At 42.4% G+C, this 24,338-nt stretch overlaps 2 protein-coding genes across 35 annotated transcripts in view; both read left to right on the forward strand.

Annotated features, from left to right (window-relative positions):
* The window catches only part of NR1H3 (nuclear receptor subfamily 1 group H member 3), a 49,350-nt gene extending 45,999 nt beyond the window's left edge, over positions 1–3,351 (forward strand). For 8 of the 9 annotated variants that reach the window (XM_061610955.1, XM_061610950.1, XM_061610948.1 and 5 more), the window contains one exon: positions 846–3,351. In XM_061610955.1, coding sequence (XP_061466939.1) covers positions 846–992 — 147 coding nt within the window. In that variant the 3' untranslated portion in view covers positions 993–3,351. Of the gene's footprint in view, positions 1–74; positions 188–845 lie in introns of all 9 variants that reach the window. The other variant, XM_061610957.1, reaches the window with a different exon arrangement.
* Positions 3,352–5,256: 1,905 nt separating this feature from the next.
* Positions 5,257–24,338, forward strand: part of MADD (MAP kinase activating death domain) — a 155,043-nt gene continuing 135,961 nt past the window's right edge. For 15 of the 26 annotated variants that reach the window (XM_061610977.1, XM_061610958.1, XM_061610971.1 and 12 more), the window contains exon 1: positions 5,258–5,364. The gene's annotated coding sequence lies outside the window, so the exon portion shown is untranslated. Of the gene's footprint in view, positions 5,365–18,309; positions 18,462–24,338 lie in introns of those variants that run through there. The other 11 variants (XR_009760684.1, XM_061610973.1, XM_061610969.1 and 8 more) reach the window with 2 other exon arrangements.

The raw sequence follows: 24,338 nt of genomic DNA on the forward strand, positions 1-24,338 counted from the left end.
CACATCACCTTGCCTAGCAGCTCCCCAGGATCTCAGGCAGCTTCCTTACTTGGTGCTATCCCACTATCTTTTAGGTGGGGAACCTTTGGCCTTCCAGTTGTTGCTGGCCTACAGTTCCTATCATCCCTGACCATTGGCCCTGCTGGATTGGGCTGATGGGAGTCCAACAACATCTGTAGACCCACAGGTTAGCCATTCCTGTTTTAGGGGACTGAATATAGTTCTGACTCTGAATCGTAGTCTTAGTTGCTGGGGTAGAGAGTAGAGGAGAGAGAACACTTTGAAGTGTGTTACTTGAAGCCCTAAACAGGATTTTTAGTGCTCAGAACAATAGACGTTTCTGGTCATAAGATAATGGCTCCTAGTTCTATATTCTCAGCTCCTTTTGCAGGAAAGGTGGAATTTTGATTTAATTAATAATAAGAATAACAACTTTCTGCCCTGTCATGCCTTGCTTTGTTTTTTGTTTTTTGCCATTTAATACTCTACTTCTTGATAGTACCTTTTTTAAAAAAAAAACCCAAATACTAAGATTTTAATTCATTATGCAAACAGTGCAAACCAGTTTATGCAAATGTACATAATTTGTTTTGAGCAGAGAGCACAGAACCTGGGGTTCTTTGGCACAGTGTTGCAATTCATGATTTTACTGAAGCTTTTTACGAACAAAGGGCTTGGCATAGGCTTATATCTAACATTAATCTCGCTGGTATCTAAAATGCCTTGCAGCATTATTACTATAAGAGTAAGTTGTTATTAGTCCTACTTTGCAGATAAGAAACAAACTAAGAAGGAGAGTTTTGGATCTGCCTGATATCATTGTCCTTTTGTGTGTGACCTTGCAGGATCATCTAATGTTCCCACGGATGCTAATGAAACTGGTCAGTCTTCGGACTCTAAGTAGTGTCCATTCAGAACAGGTGTTTGCTCTTCGGCTACAGGACAAAAAGCTACCACCACTTCTTTCAGAAATCTGGGATGTCAATGAATGATTACACTGTCCCCAGGCGCCAACCTGCTAAAGTAACCCCATCCTTGACTTCCTGCTAACATGAAGTTGCCCTCCCCTTTCCAAAACACTGAAGCCATATGGAGGGCTATGGTTCTGTGGTTTATTTGCTCTGAGACAATGCAGAAAGTAATTGAAAGGGAACAGTTGATGTTTCAGCCTTTGATTTAACGCCTTCCAGAAATGGAACAACTGAAACACCTCAACATAGTGGAGATGAAGAACCCACCCTAATAATTTCTCCAGTGGCTTTCTTCTTCTAAGCACTTTTCCTGTGTTTAATTTCAAGGACCTATCATCCTGACACACACAGAGGCTTCTCAGGGATTTCAGAAGCATTTCCTATTGTGTATCCATTTTGTGTAGTTTAATGGGAGTTGCTCTGGAATGAATATTCTAAATACATTTTGTTATTCACAAAAATTAGAGCGCTGGATATATAGATGGACATTGTGCATTTTCACGAGGCTTTGTTTCTAGAAGGAATCCCCCCCCCCAATGCTGGAGCCAGAAACGCCATTTTCTTGACTTTTTCAAAGATCCCCGAGGATTGGGAGGATAGCTGTATGATAGAAAACTGATTGATATTTCTCTTCCCAACTTCTCCCCCCCCCCCAAAAAAAGTATAATAATCACTGGTATATTAGGGCCCTTCATTTGTACATTATAGATGGACAGGAAGCCATACCCAATAACTATTCATTGCTACATGTAGCTGCTTAAAATGTGAAAGTTTTACATCACATATATATCCAATCCTGTATATGGATATTAAAAAGTAAGTCCTACTGAGTTCAGTGAGGCTTACACTCAATTGATTACGTATAGGACTGCAGTATTAAGCAGTGATTGGTGAAGTGGTTCTTATGAAGTTTGTGCATTTGCAGATTAGTGCAGCTCCAACATGGGACACATAATACCTGTGGAATCTACACTGAACAGCATGCTTGCCTTCTGGCTATCATCCCTCTGTCTACAGTCAGGCATAGTGTTGGTATACTGAGGATCAGCGGTGTTGCTGGCAATACTATTTTTGTTTTAAGCAGATACCATTAGTTTCACCCATATTCCTTTTGGTTTCAGTCAAAGTGGACACATAACTAATGTTCCTATAGACACAACCTTCTATTAGATCATGGCCAGTTCATTCTTTTTTGACATGTGGGGAACAACTGTAAAAACCAAGGAATGCATTTTGTGCCAAGTGGATCAGAGGACCATTGAAGTGCTTGCATCTCAGTACTTCTCAGGGTTTCTCCACGTGGTGGCTTTATTTGGCTGCATTCAGCTCACTAGGTGCTTGGGAGAGTCTCAATGAATGGCAAATATCCCAGAAATCTGTGTGATTAGTTCAGGATGCCAGCTGTGTTGACTGCCATGGCTTGTACTACTTCAGTCATGTGGACCAGGAAAGGTCAGTGTGGGAAGCTGTCTACATGTCTTGACTCCAGGGATCAAGAATGTATTTCGAGCTATCTGTATAAGCCTGCAGGTGTGTATGTATGTTGGAATAGTATCAAATGTTATATGGAAATCTGTATAACAAAACCTTGATATCTGTTTTTGTAAGAGAAAAGATACTTTGAGATAGGCAATTTGGAACAAAGAATTGGTAGATTCTCCAGGCTGATTCTTCGCTTCAGATTTCTCTCACAAAACCATATTTTCCGCTAACAAAAGTGTTGCCCTCAGATATCTTCAGGAAGGAAAGAACAGTTTGCATGTATGATCCAAGCTTGTTAATATCTGCTAAGAATATGAAGGGGTCTGAATCTATTTTAAGATGCATGATTATATCCTTCTCTTTTTTTAACATACCAAGTTTTTTTTTATCTAAGGACTTCCCTTTAGGTCTTATACCCATAAATAGTTGAATATATTCAGCTTGATCCTATGCAGAGTTATGCACATCTCCTCAACTGGCTTAAGTGCACCTAAGTCTACATAGAGAACTAACTTACTTGAAGAAAAATACTCATCCATTTATTTGCTGAAGAAACAAATTATTGGATGCCAGGAGTTAAAACTGATTCCCTGGTATTGTAGTAGTATGTGTTCCCTTTGGTGGGATTTAAGTTGTTTGCCCTGCAACCATCCTGAGGCTCTGGACCCACAAAACAATGAGATTGTTAACTCTGTACCAAGTGCCACACCTATGGTGTCGGCCTTGTGTCTGTTTTGCACTTGAGGCTGGTCTTTTTCCATTGGCCTTTACTCACCCTATAAAGCACTTGTAACAATTTGTAAGATCTGTTTTTTATAACTCTTTGCGGTTGCAAAATTATTTGTTTAATTCTGTATTGTAAATTGATTGTTTGCAAAATTTTAACGTTTGTGCAAAAAAATAAAATCTAATACATAATGTTGGCTGTCTCATGAAGAATCATTTTTGGTGCATCTAGGTAAAATCCTGGACTTCTGAATCTGCATTTCAGAGCTAATATTCAAGAAACTGAAACTTCAGCCTCTGAAGGAATAGAAATTATTTTGAAAATGAATGGTTACATAGATCCAGCACACTTCCAAATTATTTGGTTTATTATTTGTTTCCTACATCTTTTTTGCTATGTACATTTGCTATGCCAAGAACCACAGTAATGTTTGTCACTGTAATATGACACTTGCAGTCTATGGGTATAGTCTGGAGCCATCCTATGGGAGCTTTGTAAAGCCTAGGATGAGATATAGACTTGCGTTCCTTGACATTACTTCTTTAACAGAAACATTGGTACAAGAGGTAGGAAGAACATGGAAAGAATAGGGATAGGTTCCTACGCCACAAAAAAAGCAGTTAATATATTTCAGCAAACTTTTTATTCAAAACTAACATGTCTGAAATGAAACCACCAGTTCAGGTAAGCCTTGCATATAGACCACTTGAAGGCTTCTTCCAAAATGCATCCAGGGATGCCTGCCATGCCTTTTTTCTTTTATCATGGAGCATCTTGCTTTAGCAATCTAAAGCTTTGAGCACAATTCTCTCTGTACACTCAAGCAGGCAGGCAAGGGGCAGCTGCCACCACCACCCTGTGCTTGGTCTCTCTGCTATCTTCCGCTACATTCGAGCAGGCCTGGCAAGAAGCGCAATTCCAGTCAACTTGTGAGAGAGCTGTCTGCGGCAGCTGCTGTCCAGTAGACAAGCAGCCACATTCTGACTATGTCAGAGTGTGCGCCCCCTGCCCCCAAATACTTTGTTAAAAGGAGCTTCTTTACTGGAGGATTTGTTAACTGAGGTATTTCTATATTTAATGGAGAATTAAATAGTGAAAAAGAGGTGGCAAATAGCCCTACCCCTAGAAAAATTGAAGCCTTAACAAGATGCTCAAAGTACAAAATGTACTGTAGGATTTAGTATATGAAACATGTGTTAATATGCAAGGAGATTCCCCCCTTCTATTGTATAAAGTTCACTTCTCTACGTGAACTGCTGCGAGATGATGGAATAAGAACTTGCACCTGAAGAAAGTGATATCACATACATCGACCAGTAACGTTGTACTGTGAGCATCATGTTGAGGCTTTACCTTCCCTGTCCTTCATTTGTTCCAGAGTACCTGCCATCACCATTACAAAAATTGCTAAGTGCACATTGCAGGAGGTGAATAGGAATTGCCACTTACTTGGTTTTTGTGTGTGGCAGGCTCCATTGTGCCAAAACTGTATTTTATTCTTTTCTTCCTGTGGTAAAGAAACTGGCTGAGGGATTTGTGATAAAGTACTGGTCCTTCCTACAGACAAATACTGCTTATTCCAATGTGTGTGTCTTTGAAAGGATTTGCATTTTTCCCAGAATGTGACACCCCACAAGTATGGCCAATTTCAGATGGATTGTTTGCTACCTGACTAGTTTTAAATAGGATTTGACTTTAAATGTTCATAAATGATCATATTGAATGTGTAGGTCTTTGGGTGGTGTTGAGGGTTTTTTCTTCTGAGTGGAAATTAAAACGCCATTTGGAATATCTTTTAGGTTTGAATGATTATGTGGTTGCCCCACTTGTGTTCTTTACAATACATTTAACAGCACTTGCACGCAGTGGGGGATTTTGTTACATAATGCGACTCTGGACTGGCTCGCGTTTCTGTCCTTCTTCCCGTGGGCTGGGGCATGCGCTGGCCATGGTACTCAAGGCCCTAACAGCGATCTTACAGCGACTCTTCCCGCCACTTTAGGAGCTCGCGCGAGTTCTTGGTTGTGGTCCGTCCCCTGCGAGCGGCTGAATGGTTTGTTCTCTACCTCCCACTCTCCACCCACTTGTTGGTTCGCTCCTCCCCAGGCTGTTGATGCGGAACTGGCCAGGCGGTTTTAGGCTGGGCAGAGCTGTGCGCGAGGCGGACGCGGCCTCGACTGACAGGTAAGACGAGCAGGCCCCGCGCTAACGGCTGGGAAACGGATAATGGGGCTTTCAGTCCTCCTGTTTGTGACATACGTGGGGGAAAGGCTGAGAGGCGGCAGCAGGCGGAGGTTTGTGGGGAAGGCTGAGGCGAGCGTCTTGTTGGGGGCGGGGTGAAAAAAAAAACGAACCTGAGGGAGACGTGGGAAGTGCCAGGGGCAGGCTGGTTCCGGCAGCAGGGGCTCGTGGTTGTATATCGCAGCTTGTGTGTGCTGGAAAAGAAGGGTAGTTGCTGGAGATGTTGGGTGACGAAGCACGAATGCCGGGAGGGCAGACCCGAGTGTGGGGCTTGAAATAGAAAGGGGGGGAGAGTCGACGACTGACGCAGGAAAGGCTGTCATGTATGGAGGGGAACTATTGATCGGCGCTGGATGAGGCGCTGCCGAGTGGGGAGGTGGGAGTAGAGCTGGAACAGAGAGGGATAAAGCGGAGGGCATTAGCGGGCTTCAGGAGGAATTGCAGGCGTGTGTGTTTATGGGTGCATAACTGGGCTTGGGAGGGCAAGTGCCTGATGTATGTGGGATCTGCGTAGCTTACACATATCTCCCATCCCTGGGCTGAGTTGGCGAGCGATGATGCCTTTCCTTGCCCTATGCCAGATCCATCTCTCCATCCTTTGGAGCTGGCTAAGGCTGCTCAGTGCGGCTGCATACGGTTGCAGCTGTGTTCCTTGGACTCTCTCTGTGTGGGATGCCTGGCCAAGGTCACTGGCGAGAGAGAGGAGATAAAATGCGGCTGTGGAGACTCTTTGCTGTCGTCAGCTCAGCAGAGATCTTCTGTGGACCCACAGCTCCTATGGAGGACTCTTATGTTATTCCCGAGGCCCCTGGGTCGTCTTACATTCCACACAGAAACTGCGAGTTTGTCTCTGCTATGCATTGCCGAAAGTGTTGGTGATCGATCTTACTTGCTTCTGACTTGCATTTTCTGGACTCTAGGTTGGCAAGCTGGAAAATTACAGTGTCTATTAAGGAACGGTGGTTTTTGAAGCTGCTGATTTTCCATGGTTAAAAAAACATGCTTTAAAGAATGCATTATTGCATATTGATACATTGTGAGCTCAAGTGATAGAATAGAGAGCAGCATCTTTAGTGTGAATATGAGCTGCTCAGATAAATTTCATTTTTCCTGATGATATTGATTCAGCATGGTTTGTTTATATAACACTTTTGGGCCCAAAGACCCCCAAACCAGTGAACAACATTAATACATATTACAAAAGAAATATATAATAAAAGTATGAAACTTACAATGGATCAATAAAAACAATATAAAATCTCAAATAGTATCAAATTTCAGTCAAGAATTTCCAGTTATCTACTAAGATCTGATCATCACCAGGTGCGGTATATTGGAGGTGGCAGAAATCTTCAATTCTACTTGGCTTCTTTGCAGGAACAATGAGGTCATCTGAACCATCTAGCTGACATTTCTTGTGACACAGCATGTTATATGTTAGGCTGCCCCAAGTGGTCCTGATCTATAATGAATAGTTAATGATACTTCAGTTATCTGATGGAGCCATTCATCTATGTTTTAAATAATCACTTTAACCAAAATAATGCGACCCATTCAAATATCCTTAACGATATCTTTTATATTCTCTTTGTAGGATAAAATATTTGGGTATTTCTGAAAACAAGTAACATTTAGGCTGTATGTACATGGTGGGGCTGTTGATAGGAAATTCTGGTGAGGATTTGGTTGATAATGTTATATGTGTGTTACTGAGATCTTTAAAACTTGTTGATTTAAATTTCTGGCTGAGTTCACCTATCTGGTAGACTTAGGGTGAATATTTGTGAAAGTCAAACCAAAACAGACAACACTCTCGCCTCTACTGGCTTAAGAGAATTTTCACATGTGAGCCTTTGCAAAAGCAAAATACAACACAAAATAAATTGTTCTCTTCTATTTTTCTTCATATTGTTTACTAGATGTGTATGCAAAATAATGCACAAAGAGGCCTTGTCATATGTAAAAAATGTCTGGGACCCCTGTCATGTGCCAAAAACATTCTAACAGCACAATCCTAATCATGTCCACTCAGAAGTAAGTTCTGTTGAATCAGTGGGGCTTACTTCCAGGTAAGTGGGGTTAGGATTGCAGCCTAAATTTGTATTAGACTTGCATACAAAAAGCTTAAATTGGTGTTCTGTGTCACTTATGGAAGAAATAACACTTGAAGCCTCAAGTGTACTTTTTAGTGGCCTGTGTAAAAATCCAATAAGACCTGTGAGGTTTGGTAAGTCTCCAAGGTAAAGTTCTACAGCTGTGGGACAGGTGCTGAGAATATTTCTATAGATGCCCTTGCCAAAACACTAGGGTGACAAAAGTTTTGAGTATGGAAGGACAGCATTCAAAACCTTGCATTATGCCTGCCAAGTTATCAACGGCTGGCATAGAACTGGAGCCCAGCAAAAAATACATTTTTATTCTTATTTCAATTTGTCACTTTTCTATATAAATGTTTCCCCAAAATGTGGCTTGCAACACAACAGTAAAAATACTTGTCAATACATCATTATAAATAGTCTAATACATAACATGGGGAGAGAGATAGGCAAGGGAAGGCATGAGGATAAACCAGCGTAGCCCACACATGGCTCCCATTAATCCTTATTACAGTGTTTGCTTGGACATCTCAAAACTGTTTTGTTCTTCGCTGATGTTTATTTGGAACATTTGCATGTCTTCAAGCTGGTATGGTTTTGGCTCATGTAAACAGCTTCTGGTTATGTCTATGCTGGTTCTGTACATTTTCAATAGATTACTGTAGATGTGCTGCTAATTAAATCAACTTCAAGAGCTGTGACATGTGGTGGAAACCCCTAGCATAGGCAGGTTTTTTTCTTGTTCAGTGGGAAATGTGCTCAGAAAAGCAAGGCAAAATTGAGAAAATAACTATTATGTTTTCTAATGGATTCATCTTAGAGACTTGATAAGGAAATACATTTTTAAAAACATGCTCTGTCTACTGTGTATAGTATTTCCCTTTTCCTTTGATTCCACGTCTTAAATTGTTGTTAACACTGCCACTATCTAGTCCTCAGGTATGGAAGCTGATCTTGGGGACAAGTTAAATATTTTTGTTAGACTAGTAATTTTATATTTGAGTTCTTTAAGAACTCTCAAGTTGATGCCATCTGGACCTGGTGATTTGTTCATTTTTAATTTATCAATAAGGCCAAGAACTATATTTTGTCCCTTCTATTTGCCTCAATAACTCAAACCGTTCCTGAGAAATTTACTTCAGGCACAGGCATCTGCCCTACAGTGAAGTCAGGTGCAAACAATTCATTCGGTTTCTCTGCAATCTCCTTTTCTTCCTATAGCACACCTTTGACTCTCTTCTCATCCAAAGTCCCACCTTCCTAGCTGGTTTCCTGTTTCTAATATTTTGTATGTGCATTGTTCTCAATATTTTTAGCTCTTTGATTCCTTTTTCTTTTGTATCCTTTATTGTCTGCTTTCACTTCTCTTCCCAAAGTTTTGTGTTTCTGTTTGTTCTCTTAATCTGACAAGACTTCCATTTACTGAAGGAAGCCTTCTTGCCTCTAGTTTCCTTGACTCAGCTCTTCTTGGTCTTAGTGGTATCTTTCTGGATTTGAGGTATACATTCTAGCTGAGCTTCTATTATTATGGTTTGCTTTTGAATACCCCCAGACATTCTGGAAGGATGTGACCCTCTTGACTTTCCCTTTCAACTCCCTTATTCCCAGTGTCCTCACCTTTAAGAACTTTTCTCTTTTGAAGTCAAATGTGACTGTGCTGGACTTTCTTGGCAATTGTCTGCTTAAATATATGTTGACTTTGATAGCTCTGTGGCTACTGTTCCCAACTGATTCAACTTAACATCTTGTACCAGGTTATGGCTACCACTTAATATTAAGTCAAGGTTCACCTCTCCTCTGACTGATTGCAGGTCCAACTTTTCTAGAACACAGTCATTTAGGGCATCTAGAAATTTTACCTCTTTGTTGTGACTGGAACACACATTTACCTAGCATATGTGAAGGTAATTGAAGTCAACCATTCCTACATCATTTCCTCCTTAAACACATAATAACATATCAGATTGTATATTATGTGCATATGCTGTACAAAATTACATCATCAGCAATTTCTAGAGCACCTAGTAGATGAATAATCTCAGTTCTCTTACATAAAATTCTGTGTTGACATATGCATCCTGTGAGAAGAAATAGTGGCAATGTGTTATGATAACTTAACCTTGAATATGTCTCTCCAAGAATCTTCATTTCATATTTTTCAAAGTTTATAAAGTAATAGATAGCAAGGTAATTAGAAGAAAAAACATTGTATTCATACTGCTTAACATCTTGCATAATTGTTTAATATCGGCAGCAAATCTCATGCTAATGAAATACTCAGATGGTTTTAAATAGGAAGGGAAGTAACAAACAGAGAGAACCTGAAGGTGCTCAACATTCAGGGAACTTTAATCTGGGCAACAAAGCTAATATATTAGATATATTGTGAGAGTATATGGGGACAAACTAAAATGTCCTGTTTAATAGAATAATGAAATCTGAAAATAAAAATGCAGGGAGTAGACAAGCAAATGACAATAGATAACAAATTGAACATGACTCTGGCATTTTTGTTCCGCTGTCACATTGCATTGACATTTTGGAGGTTATTTACAGGGCCCCTTCACACATCACAGAATACACCTATTTTTTAATGTGTACATACTCAGAAGTAAACCCTACAATGTTCTTTGGGGCTTATTGCTTGCAAGTCTGTTTGGGACTGTAGCCATAAAAAATTGAAGTAAGGATTAAGCAAATGTGTTTGCTAATGCACATTTCAGGCAGGTACATTCATCAGCAAACTGTGATTAGGTGTAGTTCCTGTTGATTTTACACTTGGTGGCAAACCTGACTTTACCTTGATAATATGCAAAATATCTTTCCCTCACAATTTTGTATTTACAATCATGTTCTGCAGATCTGGAATTTAGGGGAATAGATTTCCAGTCTCTAGATCAGACACACAGTTTCAAGGCAGATTTGAGCACCAGCACCTCTCATTTTAGAAACTGAACACTGCTTAGATGTCTTTATGTTTCCAGATACATTTAAAAACGAGAAGGGAGTTGAAGGGTGTCTGTGGAATCAATAGCTGGACAATGCCAGTGGTTAATTTAGGATGCAGACATAAGAACATAAAAAGAGTTCTTTTGGATAAAGCCAAAGGTCCATCTAGTACAGTAGGGCCCCGCTTTCCAGTGCTTCGCTTCTCAGCGCTTCGCTAATGTGGAGGTTTTGAATTATATCCATGTTCCATATGTTCAGTGCTTGTTCTGTTTTTGCGGCGATTTTGCGACATGACGCGAAAAGCTTGGAAAAGAGAGACACTGAGTGCACAAATTGATGGCGCCTGACACTCTGAGCGCATCATCAGAGCTTGGAAACGTTCCTTTTTTAAACTACAGTTGGGCTGATGGGAGTTGTAGTTGAAACAAGGAATGTTTCCAAGCTGTGACAATGCACTGAGTAGCTGAGTCCGAGAAGAGCGTCGGGCGCCATTTTACAGTACAGCCAACATTTCAAGGTAAACAATGTGTGTGCACCGAATGAGCGAGCGAGCGAGTGGGGGGCAGTGGAAGGGTGAGCGGGTGGGGGGAAACGAGTGAGGGAGCTGGCAGGGGGATGGCGAGCGGGCGAGGAGGAGGACGAGCCAGGGAGCTGGTGGTAGTGAGTGAGCAGGCAGGGGGGAGGGGGAGTGGGCAAGGGGGACGAGCCAGGGAGCTGGCGGAGGGCAAGCCAGCGGGCAAGGGGGGGATGAGCCAGGGAGGCATCTGAAGGCGAGCAAGCGAGCAGGCAGGCAGGCAGGCAGGGGGAGGGTGAGCAGGCAAGGGGGGATGATTGAGGGAGCTGGCGGGGGAGGGCGAGGGGGAGGACAAGCCAGGGAGCTGGCAGGACTGAGCGAGCGAGCAGGCAGGGGGGAGAGCGAACAGGCAAGGGGGGACTACTCCCCGTGCTACAGCTGATCGATGTTCTGCTTTTCGGCGGGGGTCTGGTCCCTAACCTGCCGTATAAGTGGGGTCCTACTGTACAGCATTCTGTTCTCATAGTGGCCAACGAGATGCCTATGGGAAGCCCTCAAGCAAGACCTGAGTTACAGCAGCACTCTCACCACTTATATGTCTATATATATATATATATATATATATAAATGTAAGTCCTCACACCGTCATAATGTCACAGCGTAACGGTGGGAGCGGGGCAAGCCAGTGAGCTACACGGTGGCCACAGCCTGGACAAAAGACCAGGTGGGAGGTTGGTGGCAGCAGCAGCAGCAACTCAGAGGTTGGGTGAGAGGCCAGATGGGCTGCGGCATTGGGGGGAGGGTTTGGCAACCTGGGGGGGGCGGTGGCGGAAGGAGGTTTGGTGACCCATGGGGGGGAAGAGGGGGGGAGCTTGGCATTCTGTCTGTGATAATGGCCAGTGTTTCACTTTAGATTCCTGCAGGGAAGCGTGCAGTGTGCTGGATGCTTGTGTGCTTGACATGTAACTATGTTCAATAAGGAAGCATTAATGTGTAATGTTTGACGTGATCTCCAATGGTAGTGCCTTCATTACAACAAGATGTGATCATATTTCCATTTATACAAAAAAAGTTGTAAGCTTATAGAGGCAAAATAAGAATTGTGTGTTAATACAGACAGTGTGTGAAGTATATGTGACCTGTGTGGGTCCAGAATATGTTTAGCACAATGCCATCATTCCTCTTTTGCCTAATTCTGATAGTAAATTAAGGCAATGACGCTATTATATTTTCTGTAGCATCATGTTAAATGCATTGAGGATAACTAATCTGCTTTATGTGGTTCTAAATACGTATCCATACATTCTCTTTGCTTTTTCATTCATTAGAACTTTAAACTGTTGAAGAGCAAGTATTTGCAGTATTCTTTACTCTTGGATAATAAAGAGAATGCTACTAGGGAAAATGTGGCAAAAGCAGATAAACTTTTTTTACACGATTCTGCCTAATTGAGTAATTTGCAATCGTTTGTTAGATTCTGTTAATCACAGCTCTTACAAGGTTATCTTCAATTTAGAAAAAGTTATTCACCAGATTTCCATACAGCATAAATGATGCTTGCTGCTTTAACCCTCAGAACATCCAGCCTGGAAGAAAGAATGAACAAGAGTCAAACAGCCTCTAACTTGTCATCCTGCTGATTGTTTTTTACTTATTGGCTATGTGGCAAAATTTGTACTGCTTTGACAGTGGGTAATTCTGTTGGCAGGTGCTTCAGTTCTCCATTCTGGGTCAATTCTAATCCTCCTGCACTGTCAAAAGATAAGACTTGGATCTTGCTGCGAGCTAAGCTGTCAGCTGTTAACACATCCAGGCTATGTGGCTGCACAGGAGACAGAATGCCTTTTTTCATCTGGTCATTCTACTGTCTAGTAAGCATTTCATAGCTGTGGAAAGACAGGAAAGCCAATGCCCCCATTTCTTGTTGTTGATCTCTGCAGTCCAATGAGAGTTTTTTTTGTTTATTTGTATAATTACCATGATGCTTGGAGTTTCATTGTGGATATTTGAAACCATCAGAGCACATTTGGAGGCAGGAGATATAGACTTAGTATAGGCTGCCACACTCAGTCCTAGAGAATAATATTGGCTTGCGAGCTTTATTGTGCGTATCAGGTAGAGTAAAATGGTGAGAGAACATTTCTTGGATGCTTATACATCAGCTAGTTTTAACACTGTAGTGGGTTACAACCAAATAGAGTAATACTCACTTTATGGGACTTGCTTGACATCTTTGACAATATCTCTTTCCAGTCATTCTTCTCTTAAAAATAAATATAATGACAGAAGGAAAATAGTAGTAGGGCCACATGTGGCACATCACAGGCTGATATGCAATTCATTTGTGGGTTCCAATCTATGCACAATCTCTTATATATGGTCTATATATTTTTTCAGGCTGCATTTTGTAGCCCTTTGTCACCTCTCGGTGTTCATAAAGTGGAGATGGTCTATTTTTATATAATAATCTATAATTTCCCCAACATTAATCCATCTAGGATTAATTTCTAATCCTTCTAGGATTAATTTCTAATTTTCTGTCTACCGTACAGTATAGCTTGAATAGTTGTCATGAAAATGACCCCTTTGTGTAAAACAAGTCCTAAGCCAAGGAGGCTTAAGATTGGGTATATTTGCTCCTATAGCCTTTGTATAGCATCTTCTGTCAAGGTTGCCAACAGAAGATTCCAATTAGGTCCTTTAGTAATGCTTTGGGTGATAGATACTTGTTTTTATGAGTCATACTCCCACCCTAAGTTTTTTATATGAAGTCCAATACTATACATGTCTACTCAGAAGTAAGTCCTATTGAGTTTGATGGTGGTGCTTTCTCTCTAGTAACTAGGTATAAAATTGTAGCTTAAATCAAAGGAATTTTCAGTTATTGAGATCATATTTGCATTTTCAATTTTCTATGCTGAGAGAATCTGAGAAGGCTCATGCTTTCTTAAATCAGTTTTGAGTTCAATAAACGTGCAATTGTTAGTTGTTCATGGTTTGTCCAGATGTGCTTCTGTTGCAGAGGTGCATCTTTTTGTGCTTATGAAAATTTGATTCTTCCTGAAGACAGCGCATCCAGGAGTTTATATTGTGATTGCTTTGAGGAATGTTTTGGAAGGGTGTCGTGGACAATTTGACATTGATTGTAATGTGACTAATGAGGAAGAGGAGGGAAAGTGAGGAAGGGGTAAACAGTATCAATATGTGGTTCTTTCATTTAAATAGTGATCCCTGTAATCAAAAGTGGCCCCTCCTCCAACACTGTAGAGTAGCCTAGTAGCCTTAGGAGTTTCATCCTATTTCTTTGTCTCTCTGCTGCCACCACCCACTTATGTGTGATGTAGGGCAAGGATGTGGGATTCCCACTGTCTTATGGTGGTCTCTACAGGAGTAGGGGAACAGCCAGCTGAATTCCAAATCTCCTGCTTGGCAACTTCAGCCTATCTCCTCTCCTGCTCTCCCAGAAGCTATAACAACCAGTAGCATAGCCCAGTAGGTAGTCTAAGTCACATGGAGGAGAATTAATTCAGCCTGTTGGTGAATGGGCTTTTGTCATCTGGCCAAGAGAGCTTTTCTCTGACACCCTTGCAGTCTGCTCTTTGGGAGGCATTTTAGGGACAGAATTGCTCAAATTCCGACCGAGTTGGATTCCACAGTTAGAGCAAGTCCAGTGGAGGCATCCAATGCACTGTTTATCCTATCTGTTCTGGATCAGTTTCAATTATTATGGCCAGAGGATGTGGAAAAGCATTTTGAAGAAGCAAAGCCGACCACCTGCCCCCTTGACCCTTGCCCATCTTGGCTTCTTAGATCTAGCCATGAGGTGTTGACTGTGTGGATCCAGGGAGTGATCAGTGCTTTACTGGAGAAGGGTAGAGTACCATCCATCTTGAAGGAGGCAGTGGTGTGTCCCCACTTTAAGAAGATCTCCTTGGTCTTGGAAGCTTTAAATTAGTATTGCCCAGTAGAAAATATCCCTTTTTTGGGCAAAGTGCTTGAGAAGGTAGTGGTGGTACAACTTCAGGCATGCTTGGAGGAAACAGAACATCTAGATCCATTTCAGTCTGGCTTTAGGCCTCGTCATGGCACTGAAAATGCCTTGGTCACACTGGTTGATGCCATTTGTCAAGAGAGAGATGGAGGGAGTGCAGCCCTGCTCGTTCTTCTTGATCTCACGGCTGCTTTTGATACCATTAACCATGGTATCCTTCTAGAGTGCCTTACGGGGGTGGGGACACTGTACTTCAGTGGTTCTGCTCCTATTTCCAGAGACGTTTCAGGAAAGTAGTTATGGGAGGTTTCTGTTGGACACTAAGAGAGCTTTCTGGTGGTGTTCCGCAGGGTTCCATTATGTCCCCCATGCTATTTAACAATGTATGTGAAGCCGCTGGGAGCAGTCTTCAGGTATTTTGGAGTGAAGTGTCGCCAATTTGCTGGTCAGTTTTCAGTGAATCCTAAAGACGCACCACCTTACACTGGCCTTTGGCAATTGAGATGTGTGTTTTTAGGACCCACCCTGTTTCTGTGAATGTAATGTGTTTTGATTGCTTTTAAAACTGCATTTTAGGTTTCTGTAACCCACCCTGCAACCTGCTGGTGAAGGGTGGGCAATAATAACAAGCATAATAACAACAACAGTAACAGTCGGGACTTAGACTCCAATATTATAGCAGTTGGATTCAATGAAGCATCCAGAACACGGTCTTGTCCTTATTTATTGGATGAGTTTCAGTCTGTGCAGCTTGAGGATGTTGACAAGATCCTTGGACTGGTGCGGGCGACCACGTCGGTGCTGGATCCTTGCCCCTCTTGGCTGGTGAAAGCTGGTAGGACCGGAACCGCCGACTGGGCCAAGGAGGTAATCAATGCCTCTTTGCGAGAGGGAGTGGTCCCTGACTGCCTAAAAGCGACGGTAGTGAGACCACTCCTGAAGAAACCCTCCTTGGACCCAGATAACTTGAACAACTATAGACCTGTGGCGAATGTTCCGTTCCTGGGCAAGGTTCTGGAGCGGGTGGTGGCCGACCAGCTCCAGGGGCTCTTGGATGACACTGATTATCTTGATCCGTTTCAATCCGGTTTTAGGCCTGGGTTTGGTACCGAAACAGCCTTGGTCGCCCTGTATGATGACCTTTGTCGGGAGAGGGACAGGGGGAGTGTGACCCTGTTGATTCTCCTTGATCTCTCAGCTGCTTTTGATACCATCGACCATGGTATCCTTCTGGGAAGGCTCACGGAATTGGGAGTTGGGGGTAATGCTTGGCAGTGGCTCCGCTCCTACTTGGTGGGTCGTCAACAGAAGGTAGTGCTTGGGGAACACTGCTCGATACCCTGGACTCTCCATTGTGGAGTCCCACAGGGATCGGTACTGTCCCCCATGCTTTTCAACATCTATATGAAGCCGCTGGGTGCAGTCATCAGGAGTTTTGGAGTGCGTTGTCACCAGTACGCTGATGACATGCAACTCTATTTCTCCTTTTCATCTTCCTCAGGTGAGGCTGTTAACGTACTAAACCGTTGCCTGGCCGCGATAATGGATTGGATGGGAGCTAACAGACTGAAGCTTAATCCAGACAAGACCGAGACGCTGTTAGTGAGTGCCTTCTCTGCCCAGATGGTGGATGTTCACCCTGTTCTGGACGGGGTTACACTCCCCTTGAAAGAACAGGTTCGTAGCTTGGGAGTTCTTATCGACTCTTCCTGGTCTCTTGAGGCTCATGTAGCCTCAGTGGCAAGGAATGCTTTCTACCATCTCCGATTGGTAGCCCAGCTACGTCCCTATCTGGACAGTGACGACCTCGCCTCAGTCGTTCATGCTCTGGTAACTTCTAGATTGGACTACTGCAATGCGCTCTACGTTGGGCTGCCCTTGAAGACAGTTCGGAAACTACAGTTAGTCCAGAATGCAGCGGCCAGATAGTTGACGCGGACAAGAAGGTCCGCTCATATTACACCCGTTCTGGTTCGTCTGCACTGGCTTCCTATTTGTTTCCGGGCTAAATTCAAAGTGCTGGTTTTGACCTATAAAGCCTTACACGGCATGGGACCGCAATACCTGGTGGAGCGCCTCTCCCAATATGAAACTACCCGTACACTGCGCTCAACATCTAAGGCCCTCCTCCGAGTACCATCCCATTGAGAAGCTCGGAGGGTGGTGACTAGAAATAGGGCCTTTTCGGTTGTGGCTCCCGAACTATGGAATGGTCTTCCCGATGAGGTGTGCCTGGCGCCGACGCTGCTATCTTTTCGGCGCCAGGTGAAAACCTTTTTATATTCCCAGGCATTTTAATGCATATCATTATATGTATTGTTGTATTTTGTTACTGTTTGATTATTTTTGTTTACCTTTGTTGGTTTGATTCTATTGTTCTATTGTATTTATATATTCCTGATTGCTTTATTTTATGTACACCGCCCAGAGAGCCCTTGGGCTTAGGGCGGTATATAAATAAAATAAAATAAAATAAAATAAAATAAATGAATAATTTTATATCCTTCATAAATATTTGCTACCGGGCCAAGTTCAAGGTTCTAGTTTTGGTGTACAAAGCCCTATACAGCTTGGGACCAGGATACCTGAAAGACTGTCTTACCCCTTATATACCCAGTCAATCACTGCGCTCTGCAGGTGAGGGCCTCCTGCAGATGCCATCTTATCAGGAGGTTTGTTCTGCACAATATAGGAAACATACTTTTAGTGTGGCAGCACCTACCCTGTGGAATTCCCTCCCTTTGAATATTAGGCAGGCGCCATCCCTGCTATCTTTTCGGCGCCTTTTGCAGACTTCAACAAGCCTTTTAGGTTAAGACCTGTCCCAGTCTGCATCTGTGTTAGAATTGCTTAATATGTTTTTAATAATGTTTTTAACCCTTTTTTAAAGTTGTGTTTTTAAAATATTTTTAATGCTATTTTGTTTTAATGTATTTTAAGATCTGTTTTTATGATGTTTTATAGTGTTTTTAACGCTTTGTTTGCTGCCCTGGGCTCCTGCTGGGAGGAAGGGTGGGATACAAATTAAATAATGATAATAATGATAATAATAAAATAATAATATATCAAAAGTTTTTTTCCAATAGCCCAAGGTTTTACAAGCAAAATGATTGAATTAGGGGGAAATGCATTTAACTGCAGTCAATATGATTTAAATATAATATTCAAACAATTTAAAATTACTTGGATTTTTTAAAAATATATATAAATATTTTAAGGTATGACAACATACACTGCTTTACATTTTTATGTACTGAGGGGGAAAGGCACTGACAACTGTTAACATACTCATTTATGCAGGTCCATTAATTATAAAAATGCTACCTAGGGACAGACAGTAATTACAAATTTGAAACTGTCCAACTTGACTGGTATTGTATCTCGCATCACTGCCATGAACCAAGATGGCAGCAGAAGCTTCAGCTCCTTAGGGAAACCTCAGCCATCATCTTTCTTAAGAGCACCGCTGCATGCGCAACCGCAGAACAAGGTAAGTTAAGCAAGGGAATGGTGGAGTCCCGAACTCGCGGAAGGGGAGCGCTGGGGCCTGGGGCAGGTTTTTTGCCCAAGGGCTCCAGTGTGTCTGGGGCTGGCACGTGTGTATATGTGCATGCGCACATGTGTGCCAGGGCCCAGGGCAAGCTGGTGCCCAAGGGCCCCGGCATGTCTGGCGCCAGCCCTGATTCTCATGGCAGTGTTTCCTAGCATGGAGGAAGCCCTTACCCCTATATTCATTCCACTTGTACCCAGTAACATTTAAACACATTTACCATGTGCACTAGCCAATTCATGTGTTAGCATATTACCCAGGACACCAAGTACTGGTATGCTAAGTATATTGCTGGTGTGCTTAATTTACGTGTGAATGAGTCAGTGTCTATGGTGAGTGCATTTAAAGCAAGGGTAGCTAACATAGTGCCCTCCGATGTTGAACTCAAGCTTCCATCAGTCTCAGCTAGCATGGCCAATAGTAAGAGATGATGGAAATTGTAGAAAACCCTATGAACAGAGTATCCAAAATGCAACACGAGATAGTGCTGGAAGATGACACCCCCAGGCCAGATGGCACTCACCGAGCTACGAAGAACAAAGGACAAGCATGAGTAGCACTGTGGCTAATGATGCAGCTGGGTCAAAGCTGAAAGGAAGCCCAGAGGCTGATGCACACAGATGTGTAAGAAGAATCTGGACTTGTACAACGCACATAATAGGAACAAGGAACATGAGAAGCATGAACCAGGGAAAGTTAGAAATTTTCAAGCAAGAAATGGAACACATCAACATTACAATACTTGGCGTAAGTGAATTAAAGTGGATGGGAATGGGACATTTTCAATCAGGCAGAAAGCATATAACAACAAACAACATCTGGAGGGCACAACTTTGGCTGCCCCTGATTTAAAGTCATGTGTAAAAAGATTGCAATAGACAAGTTTTCAGTCAACTCAGTGTCAGACACTTCACTACCCCAAGCCCATGCAAAATACTTATCTTTTAAATTTATATTTTGTTTGTCTACTAAATATACATTTGTGGTACAGTTCTCCTGATTAGTATGCTCTGTGTTCAACTTCTGATTTGTCCTTTTTCTCTTACTCCTATTTTCTTCACTAAAATTCAGTTCTGTATTGGTAAATGACAGGTCATGGGACAAACACCTGCAGAAACAATTTTCAATTTTTTCAGGGGTTGACATGATACCAAACCTTATTGTGATATAGGGAGACTCACAAAGGACACCCAACACTGACAACCACATGGCAAATAAATCTTGCACCTTCTTTACTCTGGTTATTGTCTTAGCTCGACTAATGCCTTGACAGTATTTCTGCTTCTCACACTCCAGACAGAAAAAAACATTGATGCTTTCAGAACAGGCATTCAGGCCTACTTCAGCCATGAGCCAAAGTTTTTCTTCCATTCTACTACACAGGTTCTGGGGTGATCGCCTTGACCATGGATGCAGATTTGCCCCCCAAACTGAGCTCAGTATAAGTTGATAGTCTAGTTCACAGTCAGAGATAATATAATTTCTACCATACATGGGAACACCCTTGTGACTAGGAAGTTATTGTGCATGGTGCAAATGTCACACTGTCATAAAGACATCCAGCTACTGTGAAAGTGATGTTTAATTGTTAGCTGAAGGCAGCTATTGTGTACAGGTGAATCTTGTTTGTAGTGTGGGTGGTGCTGAGACATTTGTGTGTACATGGGGTGGGGGCTGGGGAGATTGCAGTTGCTCTATAAATAGTTCCAATAGGCTGTGATCTAGGGACAAGAGACTGAGTTGCTATGGAGACTGATATGAATCAAATTACCCTAGGCTCCTGTTATCCAGTATCTGCATTCATAGTATTGAAAATTGCACGGTCGGAGCGTTTGCTGATGAAAACACTGTACTCGTATGCTGTTTTGGGGACAGAAAGAGCCATAAAAAAGCAGCAACTATGCACTATGTGTGGTAATATTCAGAGGCCCACTGAATTGTTAGCAAGACACTTTGAGGGTAAAGTTGCTCACTTCCCTCACAGTCTTGATGCCCCATCCACATGTACTGTAGTTCCCAATGAGGTGTCCAGTGCAATGTCTGCTGCAACTTCTTGGGAACGGTTTCAGTTGATGCGACCTGATGACGTAGACAAGGTGCTTGTGATGATGTAGTCAGCAACGTGTCCTCGTGACCCTTGCCCTTCTTGGCTTATTAAAGCTTGCAGAGGGGGTTTGACGAAGTGGATCCAGGGTGTGGTCAATGCATCATTGCGGGAGGGAGTGATTCCAGCCACCTTGAAAGAGGCTGTGATTCGACTGCTCCTGAAAAAACCCAACCTGGACCAATTGGTCTGCGACAATTATTGACCGGTCGCAAATACCCCCTATTTAGGGAAGGTGATTGAGAGGGTTTTGGCACAGCAATTGCGAGTACTCTATTATGAAACAGATTATCTTGACCCATTCCAGTCTGGGTTCAGGCCTGGTTATGGGATTGAATTGGTCTTGGTCACCCTGATGGATGACGTTTATCGGGAGAAGGACAGGGGGAGTGCGACCCTGTTACTCTTACTTGATCTCTTGCTGGCTTTTGATACCATTGACCATGGTATCCTTCTGGGCCGACTTAGTGAGATGGGTATTGGAGGCACTGTTTTACAGTGGTTCTGATCCTCTCTCCAAGGTCATTTCAGAAAATAGCATTGGGTGATTATCTTTCGGTCCCCTGGCATTTGTGCTGTGGAGTGCCGCAGGGTACCATCTTGTCCCCCATGCTGTTTAACATCTATATGAAGCCCTTGGGAGCAGTCATCAGGAGATTTGGGGCGAGGTGTCAGCAGTATGCTGATGACACCTAACTCTATTTCTCTGTAACATCTGAATTGGGAGAGGCCGTGCAAGCCCTGGACCGCTGCCTGGACTTGGTGGGGGGCTGGATGAGGGCCAATAAACTGAGTCTGAATCCTAGCAAGATGGAGGTGCTATGGGTTGGTGGTTCCTCAGTTCAGATAATTGGTCAGTTGCCTGCTTTGGATGTGGTCGTACTCCCTCTGAAAGAGCGGGTCCGTAGTCCGGGGGTGCTCCTGGATCCATCTTTGTCACTAGAGGCCCAGGTAACCTTCGTGGCTAGGAGTGCCTTTTACCAGCTTTGTCTGGTAAGATAGCTGCGGCTGTTTCTGGACTGGGATAGCCTGACCACTGTTGTCCACGGACAGGTAACCTCCAGGCTGGATTACTGTAATACGCTCTGTGTGGGGCTGTCCTTGAGGTTGGTCCAGAAGCTGCAGTGGTGCAAAATGCGGCAGCAAGACTGCTCACTGGGGCAGGGCATCGCCAACATGTCACCCCGCTGCTGAAAGAATTGCACCGGCTGCCTATTTGCTATCGGGCCAAGTTCAAGGTTCTAGTTTTGGTGTACAAAGCCCTATACAGCTCGGGACCAGGATACCTGAAAGACCGTCTTATGCCTTGTATACCCAGTCGATCACTGTGCTCTGCAGGTGAGGGCCTCCTGCAGATACCATCTTATCCGGAGGTCCATTCTGCACAACATAGGAAATGGACCTTTAGTGTTGTGCCACCTACTCTGTGGAATTCCCTCCCCTTAAATATTATCTTTTATCTTTTCTGCCCCTATTGAAGACCTTCCTCTTTCAACAAGCCTTTTAAGTTGACACCTTATCCCAGTCTGTGTCTGTGTTGGAATTGCTTTTTAATACGTTTTTAAACCTTTTTTTAAAAAATGATACGTTTTTAACCTTTTTTTTAAGATGTCTTGAAAGCTTTTTTTTTTAAATTGTTTTTAAAGATGTTTTGTTTTGATGTATTTTAAAGTCCGCTATGATGTTTTAAAGTGTTTCTAGTGTTTTTGTTTGCCTCCCTGGGCTCCTGCTGGGAAGAAGAGTGGGAAATCAATCAATCAATCAATCAATTACTAAAATAATATTAGCCAAATCAATTGCTACAGCAACAATGTACATCAGTGCAACAAGAATGGCAGTCTCCCTCTGTGTGGTACACTTATACAAATAAACTGTATGTGTCATCTTGCTTATAGAGTCAGCATATGTGGGGGTGTTTTGAGGAACACAACTGTCATTGCCCTGGACAACACTGAGCATCTCCTGCAGAAGACACAATGATACGGATTATAGAACTGAATTTGATACTTGCTGCAGGACATTTCTGTCAGCATGATACTGCTATTGCGCAGGCAAGATATCATTTACATAGCTAGAATGGAACTTCTTGCCTTATTACAATAATACTTTTACACTTTAAAAATGCAGATCTTAACATTTGATAACTGTTCACAGTTTTAAGGCTTTTTTTAGACATTTATGTTGCTTGAAAGATGCCCAGGTTTCATGTCAGATATTGTATCTATAGTTTGCATTCTAACCAGCCTATTGTGATGCATGTTAATTTGGTGTTTTTGTGGAGATACCAGTACTCTTTTCCTTGCTGAATAATATGCAGCATTGCTGAACAAGGTTAATCTGTGGCCCAATTCACATTAGTTTAGTGTCAGCTGTGGCCATTCCAGGATAGGGATAACTTGGCCACAGTAGTCCATGTTCCAGTAACCTCCCAATTAGATTACTGCAGTATGTGGAGCTGCCCCTGAATATGATATGGAAGCTGCAACTGGTGCAAAATATGATGGCTAGATTGTTGCCAGGAACATCACATAGGAGCCATATGAATATGTGTCCTAAAGGAACTGCACTAGCTGTTATAATGCTTCTATTCTGTTTTTAAAGTGTTGACAAATGGCTTGAGGGAGTTCCTCCCCCTGTATACTTCTGCCCTAGTATTAAGATCTGAGGGGGAAGCTTTCTTCCATATTCTACCTTTGGGAATTGTGCATTATGTAGAGACACAGGAGAGGGCTTTCTCCACTGTTGCACTCCAATTGTGGAATGCCCTTCCCTCAGAGGCTTGTTTGGCACCTGCTGGTTTCATTCTGGTGCTAAGCTAAGATATGGCTTTTTACTTAAGCATTTAGGTCTTGTTGATTGCTGCTTAGACTCTCACCTTCTTGTGTTTATTTTGCTGTTGATTGCCTTGATTTTATGTTGATTATGATCTTTTTGTTTTATGTGTTGAATTGTGGTTTTATTGCTTGTATCCCACCTGAGATCAAGTGATATAGGGTGAATTATAAATATTTGAATAAAATTAATAAATAAAAGGGGTCGTGGACTCCCAACATAAGATTGTAGTGCAGTGTAGCAACTACATTGATGCAGCAGTTTTTCAGTTTATGCTCCACTGGCTTATTATTTCCAAGAATTAGGATTGTATCCTACACAGAGTAGATCAGTTAAAAATAATGGACATGACTAACTTAGTCTCTATGTTATTGTTTAGCTTTCTTGCTTAGTGTTTTGGTGTTTTTGATGTTTTATATGTTTTTTGCTTTGTACGTCGCTCAGAGTGTCTGGGTAGCCAGCCAGATGAGCAACTAAGAAATTGAATAAATAAAATAAAATAAATAATTTCATTGGGTCTTCTCGATGCATAGTTAGATACAACCCATAGTTTTTATTTTCTGTCTCTAGTAAGGCATTGTCCTTATGTGGTCCCTATGTTGACTTTTAAAAACATTTTACATTTTTTAAAAAAAACATTATTTGTGTGTGTGCACTAGAGTTACAATTTTTGAGGTTTCAGCTTACCTCCACCAAAGTCTCTGGAAGTTAAGGGGGTGGTGCTGGGGGGAAGAATGTATGTTGTCCAAGGTGCATCTGGCAACATCATTATACAACTTTTGGTGAATGCTGAAGATATATCTCTTTACCCTGGCGGCGTTCGACACCTGAGGTGTATATTTTTAGGAGTACCCTATTTCTGTGATGCTGTTTTTAACTGT

This window comes from Rhineura floridana, chromosome 2 (genome assembly GCF_030035675.1).
Source record: "Rhineura floridana isolate rRhiFlo1 chromosome 2, rRhiFlo1.hap2, whole genome shotgun sequence".
NCBI lineage: Eukaryota > Metazoa > Chordata > Lepidosauria > Squamata > Rhineuridae > Rhineura > Rhineura floridana.